Source organism: Cyprinus carpio, chromosome B6 (assembly GCF_018340385.1).
Source record: "Cyprinus carpio isolate SPL01 chromosome B6, ASM1834038v1, whole genome shotgun sequence".
Lineage (NCBI taxonomy): Eukaryota > Metazoa > Chordata > Actinopteri > Cypriniformes > Cyprinidae > Cyprinus > Cyprinus carpio.
The window spans coordinates 21,606,544-21,621,542 of NC_056602.1; the positions used below are offsets into that span (position 1 = coordinate 21,606,544).

General features: G+C 37.2%; 3 protein-coding genes across 4 annotated transcripts; 1 reads left to right on the forward strand and 2 right to left on the reverse strand.

Annotated features, from left to right (window-relative positions):
* Positions 1-306: 306 nt before the first annotated feature.
* Positions 307-6,069, reverse strand: vhl (von Hippel-Lindau tumor suppressor). The gene is made up of 3 exons (XM_019105184.2): positions 5,654-6,069; positions 956-1,078; positions 307-841 (listed from the first exon to the last, which is right to left on the reverse strand). Exons 1-3 carry the CDS (start codon positions 5,847-5,849, stop codon positions 648-650), a joined length of 513 nt encoding a protein of 170 aa, XP_018960729.1. The 5' UTR covers positions 5,850-6,069; the 3' UTR covers positions 307-647.
* A 907-nt stretch (positions 6,070-6,976) lies between these two features.
* Positions 6,977-12,562, reverse strand: LOC109091427 (protein cereblon-like). Of its 2 annotated transcripts, none has more exons than XM_042726249.1 (11): positions 12,407-12,562; positions 11,383-11,430; positions 10,542-10,744; positions 10,206-10,364; positions 9,913-10,069; positions 9,678-9,740; positions 9,356-9,440; positions 9,158-9,273; positions 8,978-9,042; positions 8,373-8,504; positions 6,977-8,291 (listed from the first exon to the last, which is right to left on the reverse strand). In XM_042726249.1, exons 1-11 carry the CDS (start codon positions 12,470-12,472, stop codon positions 8,114-8,116), a joined length of 1,272 nt encoding a protein of 423 aa, XP_042582183.1. In that variant the 5' UTR covers positions 12,473-12,562; the 3' UTR covers positions 6,977-8,113. The 2 variants fall into 2 exon arrangements, with proteins under 2 accessions (XP_042582183.1, XP_018960730.1); XM_019105185.2 differs by having other exon boundaries at positions 11,321-11,430; positions 12,407-12,561.
* Positions 12,563-13,296: 734 nt separating this feature from the next.
* On the forward strand, positions 13,297-14,274 carry zgc:152986 (uncharacterized protein LOC101884054 homolog). Its single transcript, XM_042726257.1, has 3 exons — positions 13,297-13,396; positions 13,518-13,732; positions 13,820-14,274. The coding sequence occupies exons 2-3, from the start codon at positions 13,522-13,524 to the stop codon at positions 14,143-14,145; spliced, it is 537 nt and encodes a 178-aa protein (XP_042582191.1). The 5' UTR covers positions 13,297-13,396; positions 13,518-13,521; the 3' UTR covers positions 14,146-14,274.
* Positions 14,275-14,999: the final 725 nt, after the last annotated feature.

The window sequence follows — 14,999 nt, forward strand, 5'->3', positions numbered from 1 at the left end:
TCTATTTATATGACCAGCACCTGTACTTGATAATGTCAACTAGCATGAATCTGAACAGGGTCAGTGTCGTATCGGATGGCACACCCCATGATAACCTTCCCGTGCTGAGTTGCATCATATCATGTATCGACAATAGCCAGAGATGTTGTCAAAAGCATCAAATATTGGCAATATTAAGAGCATTTGGCATTCCCAATTAATTATTAGCAACCATATAAATACATATTAATTAATACTAAATGCTGGCTTGATGCAAAAGACATTAGATTTATTAGTAATATAATTAGAATAGACACACAGACATAATTAAAAACATTTAGTAACTTTTTTTATTATTATTTACAAAGATTTTTCCAAATATGAAGCTGAAACAAGAGTAAAAGTATACAGAGAACTCTAATCAAAAAATATAATATTGCAAGGCCTACCACACAGACAGTCACACAAAATCTGCATTCGGCAGTCAGTGAAACCTAAAGATACCTATGTTTAAAGTGTCCATTAGCTTAAGAAAATATTCCTCCTGATCTGAGGTTTGGCAACACTGTATTTTACAGTGCCAGACTATACTGTCCATTCAGGGTGATGGCGAACAGGTTTTCTAAGTAAATATGCCCTTATTCACATTCATGTTAATGTTCATATTTTCATCTGTTTTGCTGTCCTCTGTTCTCCAGTAGCTTCTGTTCCACCCGCTGGCTAATGCGTCGTAGATCGGCGTGAATGCTGGGTCTCTGAGCAAGGTCATCTTGTAGGCAGCGGGCGATCTCCAGCTGACAGATATCTTCTCTGTGCACCAACCGCCTCACAACTTGCAGACAGCGATCTCGCAAGGTCAACACTGGTAAACAAATATAAAATTAAATTTTAGATGAGCAAAAATTCACATTCACAGTTCGATTGCTAATTTACAAAAAGACTGAATTGGTTATCAGTCTGAAAGAAATATGGATACCAGGCAATGTGATGTTGGCAATTGAGACTTGTCCATTTTCAAGGGGGGCTGGCAAATACATCTCTTTATTGTTGACTACCATTGGATCGTCAGTTTCTGCATCCCGAAACATCCATGGATGTCCTGACAGAATCAGAAAAACAGTATGAGAAACTTTCATTCAAACAGATCATTGCACTACTTCAAGGGATAGTTCACTGTGAAAATTATGTCATTAATTACTCGTTCCAAACCTGTTACCCTCATCATTGACTTCTCTTATAAAACAGCATTTTTTAAGGGTGTAAACTTTTAAAATAATTCAATCCAAAAGAATTGTTAAGTGTAAAATACCACACTGTTTCGCTTTATCGGCTAATCTTTGCAGGCTTGCCTTCTAGTGGCTTTGGTAAAATGAAACACTCAATATGGCCACTCTATTGAACGAAAGCCCACCTTCTGAGCAAAAGAGCCAATTGCTAATCAGTAGTCAACACATCACTGCAGCTGCCATTAGAAGTCCCGGTTGCTATAGAAACAGTCAGCGCACTAGCTGGTCTAGCCTGAGAAATAAGCTTTTTTTAATGCTATTTGAGCAAAATAAACAACATTTATGATACAGTTCTTGTCAGATTTCATTGGTGATTTCAAATATGAAATTTAATCGTAAGCTTGACGAACAGTTTTGGAGAATTTGATGTTTCCCCATTCAAAGAGATAGGAGCTGCACTTGCATGCCCGAGAGGCGTTTCAAAGTAGGTCACTGAGTGACTCTGGATTTGTTGAATAAAGTTGTAATTTTTGTTTTATTTGCACACAATAGTATTCTCTAGCTTCTTAAAAAATACGTTTGAACCACTGATGTCACATGGACCCTTTTAACCATCTCATTACAACTTTTCTGTGCCTTGACCGCAGTGGTGGAGGTAACGAATTACAACTACTCACGTTACTGTAATTAAGTAGTTTATTCGGGTACTTGTACTTTTTTGAGTATATTTTTTAAAGCTGTACTTTTACTTGTACTTAAAGTACAAATTAAGCAAAATAATCTACTTCATTACTTTTAAATCACAGTTCGTTACTGAGTACGCCCACAATTTTGAATTGATATTCAAACTTTTGAAGGCACTTCAGCAGCCAATAAAGATATCCGATCGTAAAGGGACCAATAAAAGCGCTGATATCTGAACCTGGAATAGCGCCGCTGCAGCAGGTGTCAGGTGAAGAGCTGATCAGACAGTGACGGAGCTCAGCGTCATTTATGGACTCAGAGCTTGGAGAAACAAACTACATGGTAGTATCATCATAAATATCTATATTTTGATACCGATACTGAAATATCTGACACGGTTCCATTACTCATTTTCCACAGTATCTGAATATACACAGATACAATCTGCGTCTCTCTCTCCTCTCCGAGTGAGTTTGACGGTCATCCGTCTCCTGTCAATTACAGTCTGAATATCTGCGCGGGATTGCAGGTATTCCGCATAATTTTAATAATTCCCGCGCAAATGTGGCGAGCGCTTTTGGTAACATGAGAACGCTGTCATGTAATCGCAGAAAACTGGATGCGATATCTCAAAATAGGACTAACTTATACAAATGAACTGCTTGTGCGCAGACTGTGTGCAGTCGCGATCTCTCTGTGCTTTTAAAGTAGAAATTATTTCTCTGTGCTCCTGGATTAAACTTTGTCAAAAGTTATCAAACATTCAGAATAGATCCACACCTGACTGATGAATATCCTTCTAGAAATGTTATTGGTTGTAAGTGGAATGCACCAGAAAGTCTTTAAAACAAAGATGAAACTTTAATTTCTTTACCACGTACATTTGTGCTAGAAATGTGTTTGAATAGGATATTTGTCTGATTTGTAGGCTACATATTAATATCGTAGTCTGCCGAACTGCATCACTTCATTGTACAGTCATTACAGGTCAAAGCCATCTGATGTTCAATTTATCTACAAAAATAGGCCTACTGTATATGGCTCTTAAATCACTGCTTATCAAAATTCAGTGTTGTCATATTTTGAATACCTCAACTGAATTGAGGTCATTTGTTTAATAATTTTATTACTGACTGTGTAGGCCTACTTTGTCTTTTTTTTTTTTTTTTTTTTTTTTTTTTGTCAATTCAGTTTGCAATCAAGCTTCCTTGTGCTGTAAGTTACCCTATTTTAAAGACACAAACACACAGAATGAGCAAATGTTTAAGATTGAGATTTTTGTAATGGTAATTGATCCAAAAATACTTGGACTTGGATTAAACCAATTTCAAATCTTGAAATAATGAGTGCCTTGAAAAAAATGGATGGACAAAAACATATTAAAATGTCTATATGGCAATTATACAGTATGTGATAGTTTTGCCAATGGTATTGAAAATGATTGTACATTATGAAATCAAAAATAACCCTACTTGCTTTTTTTAAGTGCACAGTACTAGTCTTGTGGCGAACAATTGAACCATGCAAGCCAATAGACTGAGAAAAAATAGTCTGCCATCGCTTGCGGCTCTGGAATGGCGTTCTTGCTCTGATGAAGTCAGTTTGATGGCTTGGGAGAATCCTCTTGTTAAGTCATGATGTTAGGACTGCTGTTTCCGGTTCCAAGCCTCTACTCATTTCACTTGAGAATACTATCTCAGCAGCATTTATGAGCACTTTTTAATTAATATTACATATTTAAGCTAAGCGTTTAAAACTTCGCTGTGCACACTACAGTCTCCGTACTCACAGTGTCTTAGACACTAATATTTTAGCTGAATCACTGTCAGGCCATCTGAGATTTCAGTATGGAGAAAAAGGTTAGGGTTATAATTTTTCAGTATTACATGACATCATGAGTGTGTATATGCACACAGTTTGTTGTTTTCTGAGGGGACGTCTGGCAGAGCGTTAGGACCCAGAAGCGGTGAAGCAAGATGGCAGTCGTAACAAGCAGATATTCTTAAAGGGGTCCTATTTTGCTTTTTTATTTGTATTTTTTATTTTAGTCAGTGTGTAGTGTGTATGTTTGGGCATAAAAAAGATCTACAAAGTTATAAATCTCAAAGTTGACTCCAAAGGAAGAATCAAAAAAAAAATCCCTTTTCAAGAACTACAAAAAACGGCTAGTTTGAACTACAATGTTGTTTTCCGGGGTTTGTGATGTCACAAAGCAGCCCATTAGAATATCATTAAAATAAATCCCGCCTACGGAAATGGTTGGTTGGTGGGGAGGGGTGAGGTCATGGTTCGAACGCTTGGCTGAGTGGATCAGACAAGACGACGACAAAGAAGTGCTGCTGTAGTGTCAAGTTTTTAGGGGAGTCATGAGACATTACAGTGCTGGTTTATCTGTACATAGTCAATGCAGTTGTTTTTAAGCAGTTTTTGACATCCTATCTAAAACGTGATTTAGCCAAAAAAATAACAATAATGTTACCACTCTAATATGTCCTGCAATATCCGTGCGTGCAAAGGTTCTGTGTGATCCTCTTGTTTAATATTCTCAGGGTCTGAATCCGGCTCAAATTGATATGACAATATTGATGCCATCATAACTATACTGGAGCAGACAGAACTTGCTGCTTTGGCAAGGGGCGGGGCAGTACTGAAACACCCGTCTGAGCTGTTCGCCAATTACTACGCGCTGGGACAGCTAACCAATTACAACATGTTTCGTTTTTTGGAAGGTGGGCCTTCACCAAACCCGGAACTAATCAAGCTGTTTGTGCCAGGATGGGGAGAAAGGTATTGTAATAATGTAAATTATGTGAAAAATAATGCATTTTTCGAACCACCAAAACATGAGAGCATGTTCTAGTACATCTGCCAAAATGAAATCAAGACTTTATAAAAAGAGCATGATAGGACCCCTTTTTACCACTCCTATCCAACCAAGTCACTGAAGTTAGAAATTCCTGTATCATGACCACTAATTCACATACTTTGACAATAAGATAAAAGTTGGTTTTGTTCAAAGTTGCTATTATCCACATAGGTCTTTGATATGAATATTTTTTGGTAATTAAATATCACTGTCTAAAAAGTAACTAGTAATTAGTACTCTGAGTAATTTTTGAGAGGAGTACTTTGTACTTTTACTTAAGTACTTTTTTGACACCAGTACTTTTACTTGTAATTGAGTATTATTTTAGCAATGTAACATCAATCTAACATAATAACAAACTTCAAGCACACTTACCACCACTACTTGACCGTGGTTGGTCCCTTGCTGTCTATGGAGTCAGAAAGCTCTCGGATTTCATCAAAGATATCTTAATTTGTGTTCCGAAAATGAACGAAGGTCTCACGGGTTTGGAAAAAACATGAGGGTGAGTAATTAATTACATCATTTTAATTTTTGGGTGAACTATCCCTTTAACCCGTAATCTAGCACATAGACAATATCTTTCAAATATTCCTTTATTGCCATGAAACTAAAATGGAAAAGGTATCGAATCACTTACACTTGGGTCACATTAATGTTTTACGTTGTTTCAATTTACAGATTAATAATCACCTATGGGAAAATACTCAGATGTGTCAAAGTACACTTTGTTAGTTCATGATATAAACCCGAACAATTTGGGTAGCTGATGTAAAACACTCGTGTTGAGTCGTTTTGTACATTGACTGGCAAAAAGGTGTAGCAGGCTGAAGTTGCTCAGAACAAGTCAAACGTCTCAGACAATTATTTTCTAATTTGGAACAATAACTGTACGAACCCACATAAGTTGTCATTCTTCGCCCGGTGTACGGCTGAATATCAGCGTATGGCTGCGGCTCCCCGCGGAAGTTGATCCAGACGGGCTTCACGACGCGCGGACTGCAGTTACAGAACACCACGCAGGCCGGTGTCCGGCTGACCAGAGATCGGACCAGCGGCAGCGCCTGCTGCCCCTCCGCAGACTCTTGAGGCATCGCCAAAGACAGGACAAGACTAATGCAAAGATACGAATAGCAGCCACGCTGCAAAGCAAATAAATACACAAACTAGAAAACGTTAAAATTCTCTTCTGAACAGATTAAACTCATGCGCCACGGCCTAAAGCATTGGGGAACGGTGGGAACGTAACGCGTACGTGACTATCAACATTCATCTGTACAGCTTGTCGTCGTTTGTTGTGACTGCGTAAGAGCCAGTGAAGAAGACAGCGCGACTGCGTAGCAACACTTCCCTCTGGCGGTTTGTACGGAAATGAGACACTACAGTAAAACATTACAGTATAAAACTACAGTACAGTACTCTCTCTCTCTCTCTCTCTCTCTCTCTCTCTCTCTCTCTCTCTCTCTCTTAAATGGCATATGAATGATGAAACAACAGACGTTTCAAACATTTTGCTTCACTGTTGTCACATGACCTTAATTCAGCAAAAAGCTTAAAATAATATCACCAAATTAATACAACTGTGACCCTCTCTGTGAAATCCAGGTTAGTCTCAAAAAACTAATTATGAGATAACAAGCATCAAATTACGATTTCAACCTTTAATTTCACTATGACTTCAATCTTTGACATGGTTTTAGTATTAAAGATATCAAGGTTACATTTTCACAGAATGTTCTTTAGCTTACGAAGGATGATTTTATGTAAATGACGACAAAAAAAAAAAAAAAAAAAAAAAACTTTAGCTGGGTTTTCACAGCAAGGGTCACAATTATTTTCGATTTCTAATCCATTTTGTACACATATCCAAGTTTGTCTACAAATGTGTGATCAAACTATGGCTATGTTTGGATTACAAGACTATTAATATTTCTACAGTATATACATACAGTATAATTTTGGTAACACATTAAAATAGTCCCACTTGTTAACATCAGCTAAAAATGAGCAATTTATTTATAATAGGATTTATATCATGTCCATTAAATAATAACAGATCATTTTATTTTAATAATATAAAAGCAGAAATAAACATTAACCAAGATTAATAAATGCTTTAGAAATATTTTTTATTGTTGGTTCATGCTCACTAATGTAGCTAATGTTAACATTTGAAACCGCCCAAATTGAAATTTCCTTAAAGAAAAGATTACACACGATGTAACATTTCAGAAGCGGTTTATTGGCGAGAATTTATCAGTACTGAACAGTATTTAATCTCTTGAACATTACAGATATGCAAGTCAGTGTGTATCACGTTTGTTTTCTTATTATTACAGCTATGTAACTGACTAGTGAAGAATGAGCATGTTTGTGTGCTGATTATCTGTGTAAACTGTATTTTGCACTCCATTTAATGAACATGTGAACAGAATCTTTATATTTGAGGAAGTTTCTCAATGCAGACTGTAGTTTCTCGGCATACCAATTCTGTTCTGGATACACGTTTTTGGCTCTCAACTCGACATATACATCATATCATCATTCAATTAAATGGTATCCAAATAAAACAAATATAAAGGATGAAGCAAAACAGAGAAACTGAGAAATACAAAACACCCTTTGAGAATTGCTCTTGAAATTGAGCCCTAGATAACATAAAAGGTAACTCCCTGATATTTCCTTTATTATTCACCAACTGACCATTTTAGCCAGGAGTTGTGTGCCAAATGTACCTGACACAAGCACATGGGACATAGCGTATGGGGAATGATTTAATTCAAGCAGTTTAGATCTTGTTTTGAAGAAGATGTCCAAGAGCATTTAACTGGTTGAGGTATTCTACATGATTGCTGATTATGTTACTAAAAGTGGGCGTGAAAAGACTTTCTGTCAGACTAAATGAGATCATCACACTTTGGTGTTAGAGATTTGACCCTATTTTAACACAATATTCATAAACATCCAAATAAGATGACATCTTGCTTAATGGTTATCTAGGCAGTAATAATGAACAAAAGACTGCTAGACGGTAAATTAAGTGCATTACAACAGACTGTAATATCTCAAAGAGCCCATCTGGTATGATATTGCACATATCAGGCTGTAATTTACACAGCACAAGGTGTGTGAAGGCAACAACTTGCATTCTGTTGTTCTTTCTACTCCTGTATCCTATGCTACCCTGTCCCCTTTTCTTTCCTCTCCCTGTTCATGCACACATCTACACATAAACTCACAAACACACTTTCTCTCTCTCTCTCTCTGGGGGAGGTTTTGGGGTGACAGAAGAGACCCCTGGGGGAGCATATGCTTGTGGGCTGTAAGGTTGAAGGTCACAAGTAATGCTCAGATCACATTACAGGCACAGCAAGCGTGACCCATCGACACCCTCCTCGCCCTGTGGGATTGTCGGTAAGAGGGCAGAACGAGTCAAACCCCAGAACCGAGGTGGACTCAGATCTTTTTTTACTGCTGAGAACTTCCAGCCCATATGAGAGCCACAGGTTCTGCACTGAGCAATTGTCCACGCATACCTAAGCAAAGAAATAAATGTAATTATACATGACAATCAATCAAAAATACATTTTTGAATGTACAAAGGCTTTGATTCTCACCCTGGAAACCAACTATGCAGCGTGGAAGGTCGTCCAATCAGGTTGAGGTTGTTGGCCTTGTAGACTGTAAGCGTCTCGTGAACATAACCATGTGGATTCACATATGCTGCCATTGGCCCATACAGAGATAGACTAAAAACAGAGGAGTGCTGAATGAGTATTTGTTTTCATTTCAATCTTAAAAGGAAAAATCACCCAAAAAATTGAAAGTCTTTCAACATTTACTCAGACTTATGTCACTTAAACCTCCCAGTTCACCATAGTTGTCAAATCTGAGAGCTACAATGAAGGGATATGATGACTTGATGTAAACTTTGTTCTTTTTCTCAAATAAAGCTATCATATGGTTTCAGAAGACTTTTTGTAGTGAACACAAAAGAAGATATATATTGAAGAAAATGTGAGTCCCCACTGACTTCCATAGTATTTTTTCCATACTATTGAAGTCAAAGAGGACCAACAACTGTTTGGTTACCCACATTCTTCATAACATCTTGTTCTGTGCTCAGCAGAAGATATAAACTCATAGAGGTTTGAGTAAATGAGTCCTTTTAATATTTTAAGTGTGACTAAAATCTCAGTGTTTTTAAAGTTATTGTCTGTACCTGAAGATCTCATTCTTGCTAGTTATCTCTGTATCCTGGCACTGTTTACAGCAGAGAGAGGTGCACTGTAAAGAAAACATTTTTTTAAGCTTTTTTCACAATTTTACAATGCATAAACTCCTGGACAAAAAGAGACTTACATACACATTTATAGACAAAAGCAACCATACACATACACACCCTGTCCATGATGTCCAACTCACAACGCAGTCTCTGGATGGCACTGCCAATCTTCAGTAGCTGCAGTCGCAGAGCATCATCTATTGGTAGACATGCGGCCACCCTGTATGAAAAATCTGCAGGGAGAGAGACACTCTCTAACTACTTGACTGTGTGTGTGAGCCTGAGAGCATCTGTTTGCCTGAACCCAGTGTGTACCTGTGGGATTCGTCGGCAGGGACTCATCTTTGAGGTTTTCATCCCATTCATGGAGTTGTTTTTTTACTCTGCTCATGAGAATTTTCTAGAGAGAAACACATACACAAGCATCAGTGCTAAAATGCTGTCACTGACATCATAAAAATGCTGATGATTTTTTTAAATTGTACATACACTTAAAAAAATTACAAAACAACTCTAAATTTCTAAAATGCTAAAAGTGCTAAAAGAAAAAAAAAAGAAATCACACATTTAAGGCTTACTATGCGAAATTAGCATTTGAAAAATGGATAAAGTAAAATGAATAAGAGATGAAACTCACAGAGTCATATAAGGCATACACCCAAGGAGGCCATGAGGTCATACTAGCACAATGAATCTTCTTCTGTGAAAGAAAATAAGAGCATATTAAGCAAAATGTATGTCACTTATGACTTACAAAGATGACTAAACATGTTTTGCATTGGCAAAAAAATAAAAGAGCAAAATAACTGTGATTCCAGAACGTTTAAGAACTGTGTGTTCTTTAGTAAAAACAAATCATGTACATCAGTTACCTGTCTACAGATCTGGCTGCACCGGTCCTGCGGTGGTGTTGTTTGTGAGTGTTTGAGCTGTGGTGTGTGTGTGTGTAAGCGGGGCAGGAATTGCAGTGCACATAAAGGGTCTGGCAGAATCCTCTCAGGTAAAATCTGTACTTTTGCCTGACGGATCCTGCAAAAACAAAAATGTGTGTGCATGGCAGTATCTCTTTCACATTACACTCTTGAATTCGATGAAAAATCGCATGGTTACAGTACATTTTGTGGACAGCAAATTACACCTAGTGAAAGCATGTGTATAGCCCTACCCATCTGCTTGTGTGCGTATTTCATGCACTCTGAAGCGCTGCCGTCCAACAGCTTTGATCTTCACCGTCTCTATGCCGTACTCCTGTTCTTCACGAAAAGCATAGATCTCTGCAGTCGTCCCAAACTCTGCTTTTATCTCCACTCCACTCGCACCAGGACTGGGAGAGATAGAAACACGTCAAACTACAAAGTCCAAATGTACAAATGCTAGAAATATAAATACTCCTGCAAACCCTCCACTGCAACCTGCTTGGATAATGTTCTCGAAGAAGAATCAAAGGTATGTGATCATTAATGTGGAGTAGTTTTATTCTGCACCTTGTGTCTGTTAATACCTGTATGCAAGCACTGCAAACGTGCGGTCTTGGCTTATGAGGTTGCGGAACATGCTGACCTCCTGTGGTCGGAAAAGCTGCAAGGGTAGCGTCTGACCTGGGATCAGAATGAGTGTGACCTGGGGAAGAACTGGCAGATTCTGCACACTGTCCTCATCATGCAGGGTACGGCCGTGAAACTCTTCCATGTCTGAGCCCAGATATTCACAACATACACACAAACGTAGACAAACATGCAAAAAGAGATTGAGATTTTATATATAGCCTATATAGCAATACTTTGACCATCAGCTACTAGCATATTATGTGCATGCTAATGAATTCAAAATGAATCAATAAGGTGCTATATACTTGAAATGATTTTAAACATATTAGCCTCAGGTCAGGTCACATGACTGTTTTTTTAAATTAGTGCTGTCAAGCAATTAATCGCGATTAACTGCATCCAAAATAAGTTTTTGTTTACATAATATTTGTGTGTGTACTGTGTAAGTTTATTATGCATATATAAAGACACACACATACAGCATATATTAAAAAAATTATTGACATTTATTTATGTGTAAATATTTATATTCATATAAATTATGTCATATATTTAATATATAAACATAACACATTTTTCTTAAATATGTACAGGCATGTGTGTGTATTTATATATACATAAATATACACAGTACACACACATATATTAATAAAAACTTATTTTGGATGCAATTCATCGCGATTTATCGTTTGACAGCACTACCTTAAATGTACTGTTGACAGATGACACTCACAGCGTGTGAAGTTGGCAGACTCGTGTCAAAGTTTATAATACTTGGCTTTTCTGCATCCTCACCATCTCGATCCTCTGTCTCCATGTCATCCTCTTCTTCCTCTTCGTTTTCTGCAGAAAGACAGAAAGATTAGAGCTAGAATATAATTTCACTTATCCCAATCAACATCACATCATGTTTATTCATTTAGGACAGAAGAGAACCGGTCCCCCAAAACTGAGTCTGGTTTCTCCCAAGGTTTTTTCCCTCCATTTCTGTCACCTCATGGAGTTTGGGTTCCTTTCCATCCTCCCCTTTGACTTGATTATTTGGGCTCTAACAGACACTTAATACTCAATAATATATTATCGATTTGACAGCACTGACACTATTGGATGACAACAAAATTTCAACTGAATTGAGCTGAATAATATCACAATTGACTTCTGCGTTATAGCTGGGTCAGATCTGTTCATAATTCATGAATTTTGCAACATCAACACTGGTATTAAACTGAATTGAATTCCTTTTTAATACTATGAAGCTGCTGTGAATCGATCTCTATTGTTTGAAACACTATCAAATATAAAGGTGACTTCACTAGACTTATTATTTACTGTATTCCTTTTCAATATTCACTTTCACTTTGTCAACTACATCTACATTTACAACCTATTTCATTTTACTTTCGATTTTAATCATACAGAGTCATTTGAGGACAACAGGGCATGCATAAAGCCATTAATAAGCAGAGTGCAAGCAAATATCTTATCTGGATAAATAACACAATGATTATAATAACGAATGTCTGTTGACAATACAATAAAACAACAAAATTCGTGCACGCTTCACTCAACAATGTTGCTGCAGCTATTGAGGCTACAGAAACGAAACGTGTCGCAGGATATCGTTACTAATTAAGTGTTTTAAATAACAGGTGTACGGAGACACTTGAAGTTTGCAGAGAAGCCCACATGCACGTCGACAGCTGCGGATCTGGATCTGTCAGTAGATCTCCCCGCATGTTCCGAGGAAGACATTAAGCTGGCATGCTTTTGATACTACTATATACTACGTGTTTATTAGGAAACTAGCAGGCATACGTACCTGGCAGGAGTTGCAGTTGGTTGCCCATTTCGTCGTTAAGGTTGTTGTCGCCTCCGCCCCTCTCATCAGCCATAGCCGTGTGTTTACAATCCGCTCTCAACAAGCGCAGCACCACCGTGAAGAGATATGTGGGCAAACACACACAGCGCCCTCATGTGAGTGGATGTCAGTGCTCCAGTGATTTTGACTCATTCTAGTGAATCGAATCTTTTGAATCAGTTCACTAAAAATATCCATTTAGGTGCGCTTTCAACATACAGTCTCAAACCATTGTACCAGTAGGTGGCGACAAGTTGCGTGTGTTAGAGAATCGTTTAATCAAACTGATTCATTACAGGTAAACCAAGGAAATCTTGTTATGCTAAATTAAAATTTCGAGGCTCTAGTAGCTTATTTCTCGATCCACAAAGTGAAGTTCTGAAAACAAGAACGAATAGAGATGCATGCTTGCTCGTTTATTTCGTGAAAAAATAATCTTCTTTCATGAAATAAAAAAAAAAACTAAACAAAAATATCTTTAAGTGAACGAATCGTCGTGCATGAAATAAACCAGCAAGTTTAACAATTGTTTGTTTGTTAATCGCAGTTAGACTTATTTTTGGGGGGAAGGTGCTGGGTGTATTAGTGTCATACTTTGGTAAATCTGCTGATATTTATGAATTTCCTTGTAAGCCCCAAAGTGCCATTGTATTGAAATTATGTAAATCAAGCATCATTTCTCGTTTTAATAAAACACACTGAAATTCTTGCAAAACTACAAAAAAAAAAAAAAGGTAAATTATACACCACATAAAACAGTAAATGTAGGCTTTGCTGTTCAAAACAAGACTTTTTTAGACTTTGGTTTGTTAAACGTAGCGGAACTTGTCCATAGTTAATGTGATGAACTACACCTGTGGTTGCTCTAGGACACCTGTGTGAACTTGAGGAGTGGATTGATTTAAAAAAGTGAAAAGTAATGTGCACATAAATGTGACATTACTCGTGAAGGTAACTTAATCGTTTTTTTTTTGTTGTTGTTGTTTTCTAGTGCATTCATTTTGCATTTAAATGTTTTGAAAAGTGTATATTTATGTGTTGGTTTGTTCAGTATTCTCATTTTTTTCCTCAGGTGGATGATGGCTACAGCAGAGCATTTATGCATAGTACTTCTGTTATGTGTGTGTGCCTGTACTTGTTTGAGTGACTATTACTCACTGCTTGGAGTTTCTCGCTCAGCATCTTCAAGAGAGATCAAGAAAGCATTTCATAGTCTGGCTCTTAAACACCATCCTGATAAAAACCAAAGTCCTAATGCACAGCAGATCTTCACACACATTGCTCAAGGTGTGTGTTTGGATGTAAAAGTATAAAAAAAAAATTACTATGTATCTGAAGTGTTTCATGACTAATTTTGTTAATTTTTTCCTCCAGCTTATGAAGTACTATCTGACAGAGAGAAGAGACGAGTTTATGATCAAATGGACCACTTAACTAACCATGATCCGGCCAGGGAGGGAAAGTTCAAGAAAGATGAAAAAGAGGATATGGACAGCAATCCCTTTGTCAAAAAAGGGAAATTTCATAGTAAAAGGGGTTTCCAGCATTTTAGTTTAGAGGAGCTCCTTCATTCACTGCGGATGGATGATGACTTCTTTATGGGTGAACAACCTGGTTATGAAGGATGGAGTTTTATTTTTGGGCCTGAGGATGATGATGATGAAACAGTCCTCCTCAGTGATCTTTTCAACATGCTTTAATTTCAAGGGTTTGTGTATCTTGACCGCATTAAGTTAATATATTTATTAATTACATACATTTAAATAGTTTTTAAAGTGCTTTGCATTTTATCTTGCTGCTGTGTTTATTCAATAAAACTTCAATTTAAACAAAAAATATCTGCATAATTGTCGTCATATTGTTTTTACTTGAATCATTTTAGGAACATTAAAGGAATACTCCACCCCAAAATGAAAATTTTGTCATTAATCGCTTACCCCCATGTCATTCCAAACCCGTAAAAGCTCTGTTCGTCTTCAGAACACAATTTAAGGTATTTTGGATGAAAACCTGGAAGCTTGAGACTGTCACATAGACTGCCTAGTAAAAAACAGTGTCAAGGTCCATAAAAGGTATGAAAGTCATCGTCAGAATACTTTATCTGCCTTCAGATGTGAAATCTGGGTTATATGAAGCGCCGGGAACACTTTTTGTAAGCGAAGAAAACAAAAATAATGACTTTATTCAATAATTCTTTTGTCAATGGTCTCCTCTGTGTCTCTCCATATCACTGTATGCTCTTCTGTGTCATCCGCGCCACAAGGATGTGCTGTTTCTATGTGTATTTAGCTTTGTTTTGAAATAAAATATTGCATCCTTGTGGTTACTTTTGTATTCTTCGCTTACAAAAAGTGTTCCCGTCGCTTCATATAACCCAGATTGCACGTTTGATGGCAGATAGAGTATTCTGACGACGACTTTCATACCTTTTATCAACCACAACACTTTTTACTACTAAGCATACTATACGACATCAACAATCCACCATTTCATCAAACAAAATATCTTAGCTGATGCATTAGTAAAATATAATATTCATATGATATCCTGCTTC

What these genes read in the sequence shown, in the direction of transcription:
- LOC109091427 (XM_019105185.2), bottom strand. Translation starts at nt 12,479, where the DNA reads ATGGCTGATGAGAGGGGCGGAGGCGACAACAACCTTAACGACGAAATG. An exon ending in GTCTGCCAACTTCACACGCT is followed by an intron (nt 10,745 to 11,320) that starts GTGAGTGTCATC and finishes GTATGTTGTGAA; the next exon opens with TATCTGGGCTCAGACATGGA. An exon ending in CTGCATAGTTGGTTTCCAGG is followed by an intron (nt 8,292 to 8,372) that starts GTGAGAATCAAA and finishes TTCTTTGCTTAG; the next exon opens with GTATGCGTGGACAATTGCTC.
- vhl (XM_019105184.2), bottom strand. Translation starts at nt 5,849, where the DNA reads ATGCCTCAAGAGTCTGCGGAGGGGCAGCAGGCGCTGCCGCTGGTCCGA. An exon ending in AAGAATGACAACTTATGTGG is followed by an intron (nt 1,079 to 5,653) that starts GTTCGTACAGTT and finishes TGATTCTGTCAG; the next exon opens with GACATCCATGGATGTTTCGG. An exon ending in TGCCAACATCACATTGCCTG is followed by an intron (nt 842 to 955) that starts GTATCCATATTT and finishes TTTGTTTACCAG; the next exon opens with TGTTGACCTTGCGAGATCGC.
- zgc:152986 (XM_042726257.1), top strand. Translation starts at nt 13,522, where the DNA reads ATGATGGCTACAGCAGAGCATTTATGCATAGTACTTCTGTTATGTGTG. An exon ending in CTTCACACACATTGCTCAAG is followed by an intron (nt 13,733 to 13,819) that starts GTGTGTGTTTGG and finishes TTTTTCCTCCAG; the next exon opens with CTTATGAAGTACTATCTGAC.